General features: G+C 46.3%; 1 protein-coding gene across 1 annotated transcript; it reads right to left on the bottom strand.

Moving 5' to 3' along the window:
• Nucleotides 1-2,374: 2,374 nt before the first annotated feature.
• On the bottom strand, nt 2,375-3,669 carry LOC104158314 (potassium voltage-gated channel subfamily A member 6-like; the record flags this gene model as incomplete). The annotated part of the gene is made up of 1 exon (XM_009695927.1): nt 2,375-3,669. A coding segment is annotated over one exon (705 nt), but the record flags the coding sequence as incomplete, so codon positions are not given.
• Nucleotides 3,670-3,675: the final 6 nt, after the last annotated feature.

The following is a 3,675-nucleotide window of genomic DNA, read 5'->3' as shown; positions in this document are numbered from 1 at the left end:
TTTGTGGATGCATCTGCGTGCGCACATGTCTGTACGGAGATTTTCAAAAGCCACAACACTCCAGCTAGAAACTCACTGTTGAATTTCACTCGAGAGCAGGAAATCTCTTTCCAAGAGCATCTTTATAAGACACACTGGGATTATGTTACCAGTAATTCGTCTCACATCTTTTTTTGCCAGAGTCTCCATGCCCAGCTGTTGTTGGGAAAACAACCTGTTCCAAGCAGGGAGGGCTCCTGCCTGGCAGAGGCAACGGGGTCAGACCCAAGGGAAGAAATGAGCAGAGGAATTTTCTGACGTAGGCTCAGTGTGTCTCATGCCTCCTCCTGAACTTGCGCTTAACCTGAGTTTTTTATATCTTACTTTGGGGAAACTTTTATCAGCTGATACACTCAGGCATAAAATAACCCCAAACATGGGCATTTCACTAGGAGACAACAGCAGCCTTGAAACATCCCTCTTAAATAGCAGGTTCTTTTGCTAGTTTCTAGTGCATCTGCTAAAGCAACATAAAATTTGAAGAAAAGTCACCCTCTTGCACTCACAGAAAAGATTTCGTTATAGTGACCCTGAAACACAACTAAGAACAACAGCTTTTTGCTGAATTAACTCAATGACCAAGACAACTTTTTCACACAAAATCAACAGAGATGCCACCGTGCTGATCCTTCCTCAATCCCACTTATTCACCAGGATTACTTACCCACCAGCCGGTTACATGCTTCAAGGGATGCAGAACGGCTCCCAAGGCCCAGACCTTCGCAGACATTTGTCTCCTTCCCAATGAACCAAGGAGGAATTAGGCACCTATGTATTCAGGCAAACTCCTCTCAGCTATAGAGCCCTCTCCACGTCACACTTGTGTCTCCCAGACTGACCTGCAGTAACTGAGACAAGTGGCATTTTGCTACTGATTTCAGCAAGAGAGCGAACCGAGTTTTTTCCTATAATGGTTGTGCGTTGATCCCAAGGGAGATCCCTGTACCGCTAAACACCTTTGAGAAGACAATGGGACTCTGGAGAAATGCAGCAGTTAGGATTTACACAAACGACTTCTACTGTATGATCAGGGCCCAGATGAGGAGAGGCCACAATAAAAGCACTCAAGGCATGGAGCCAGATCTCAGGACGACAAAAAAACAAGCAGGGTAATGAAGATGAAAACAGATCCCATCTCACGACCAGTTCTATAGCCAATTCCGACTATGTTAAAGTATACGCCTTTAGCATTTTTAGCCGTATGGCTGAAAAGCATAATATATACATAGAATGTACTCTATATATTTTGCATCTTGATATTATGTCTGGTTTATGTATTACATGTGTCACATGCAATATGTAGTACATTCTACTATGCATATCATACAGTATGATGCAAGGCATTAATGGTTGCCTTTGCTTTCATACACATGCACACATGTGAATGCAGAATATACACTTAGATTTAAAGCTAGAAAGACTTTCCCTTGCAGGAAAATTTGCCAATAGAATCTGAAAGCAACCATTTCCCCTTCTCACCCACTGGCAGCATGTGAAACATTTTAAAGTTAGGTGTAAGGAGAGCTGATTAAAGAAATTAAATTATCTGGGAAGCAAAACGTGCATGTTAAGATGCAAATCTCTGGTCCCTTGGCAAACCCAGCACTGCAGGCAAAGGTATGCGTTTTGCATTGCTAGCGTAAGTTGCTCTCATAAAACCTAGTGCATGCGAAAGATGTTGCTGTGAGTTCTGTCCATGAAATAGCAAGAACTGGCTAGACCAGTAATAATGCAAAAAGCATCTCTTCAAGGCTAGCTGTTTCTCCCCTCATTTGAAAGGTCTGGAATATGCTGTTGGGTTTGTGCAGATGGCTTAGGGAAGTTTGCCTCCGTGCCGATCTCAGTCTCCAATGTTGACACACTTACCCTGGGGCGATTTATGCCTGTGACCTGTTAAATCAGTCCAATCTTCAGACAGCACAGGTACAACTATCTCTGTGGTCAGGGTTTTTCAGCAATGTCAACAAAATACCAACATGCAAACTTCCCTCAGCTCTACAAACGCTTCACTAAAAATGCAGTGGAGTCAATTGCTCTCACATGTGCCTGAATACAGAACTGGAGATCTGAAGCATAAAGTACAGCTCATTAAACGCTATTGTGTGGCAATAAACTGCGGAGATAACAAATGGATTTACTCAAACGTGCCTTGCATCAGAAGGCACCTACCACTATGAAGATTAAGTTGGTACTATAAAGGCCAATTAACATCAGGGCACTGGCATAAATAAGGCTGAAAAAAAGCTCAAAACACAGAGAATCTTCACCAAGCCTGTTGATTTCTATAAGCCTGTTTTTGATAAATGGTCACAAGTAGCTTTTAAATCTCTGCACCTTGTTTGAAACACAAACCAAGAGGATCTTTAGCATGCCAAGGGTTGCAAAGAAGGCAGGCATCTGCTTGCTGACTGTCCCCTACAGCTGCAGAACTCCCTGTGATGCTGGCTGCAGCGTTTCCATTATTCAAAGGCGATGGCATGGCAGGCGTGACTGAGTCCACAGCCAAGGGCACTGCGCTGGCACAGGAGCTAAGGGCACGGCTAGAGCCAGATGTTTGTAGCCCTTTAACTGTTTACTCCCCGCTGAATCCTTCAGCTGAAGTAGTGGCAAGGGCTTCTCTGCTAGTGGAGTAGAAAGGCTCGGTTTCAGAGCAAATGTTGGATGAAAGCAGTCTTCAAAGAAATTCACGAGGGAGGCGGGGATGACAGCTAGCGCTCCACGGAACAAAGCAAGAACATTTCTGGCTGCACACGGTAATGAGAAACAGCAAATCGGGACAGAAGAGCCCATTATCACAATCATTCTGTTTACGGTATCACAATTCACAGTCTGGCATGTAAATGCTGAATAGATCCAGCTGCTAGTAGGAAGACGGCTGTGCAGCAGCTTGCAGCTCCATTTCTGGACCCAGGGTAACAAAACCGATCACACCTCTGTCAGCATTTTCTTCTCTTTATAACCCTGGTTGTTGGGAGGAATGAAGTTGGAATATTTCATGGACTCCAGGTCTTCTGCTTCCAGGAATTCAGATTTGCTGAGAGACTGATTACTGTCCCCCTTCTTGGGCTCAGAGAAGGGTGACTGCTGCTGGCCACAGGTGACATGGGTGTACTGGCACTGCTCTTCGTGATCAGTCTCTCGGTGGTAGAAGTAGTTGAAGTTGGACACGATGACAGGGACCGGGAGGGCAATGGTGAGCACACCCGCGATGGCACACAAGGAGCCCACAATCTTGCCACCAATTGTCATGGGATACATGTCCCCATAGCCCACGGTGGTCATGGACACCACCGCCCACCAAAAAGCATCAGGGATGCTGGTGAACAGGGAGTCGGGGTCATCAGTCTCTGCAAAGTAGACAGCACTGGAGAAGAGGATCACCCCAATGAAGAGGAAGAAGATGAGGAGGCCCAGCTCCCTCATGCTGGCCTGGAGAGTCTTCCCCAAGATCTGCAGCCCCTTGGAGTGCCTGGACAACTTGAAGATCCTGAAGACTCTGACCAGGCGGATGACTCTGAGGATGGCCAGGGACATGGCTTGCTGCTGGCCCCCATTGTTGCTGCTGCTCCCGGGCTGCTGCTTCTGCTGCTGCTGCTGGGCCAGCTCAGTGCCCAGGGTGATGAAGTAGGGGATGAT

Source organism: Cariama cristata, unplaced genomic scaffold (genome assembly GCF_000690535.1).
Source record: "Cariama cristata isolate BGI_N322 unplaced genomic scaffold, ASM69053v1 scaffold7022, whole genome shotgun sequence".
NCBI classification, from domain to species: Eukaryota; Metazoa; Chordata; class Aves; order Cariamiformes; family Cariamidae; genus Cariama; species Cariama cristata.
The sequence above is the reverse complement of the archived record's forward strand: the minus strand, read 5'-3'. Positions and strand labels throughout refer to the sequence as shown.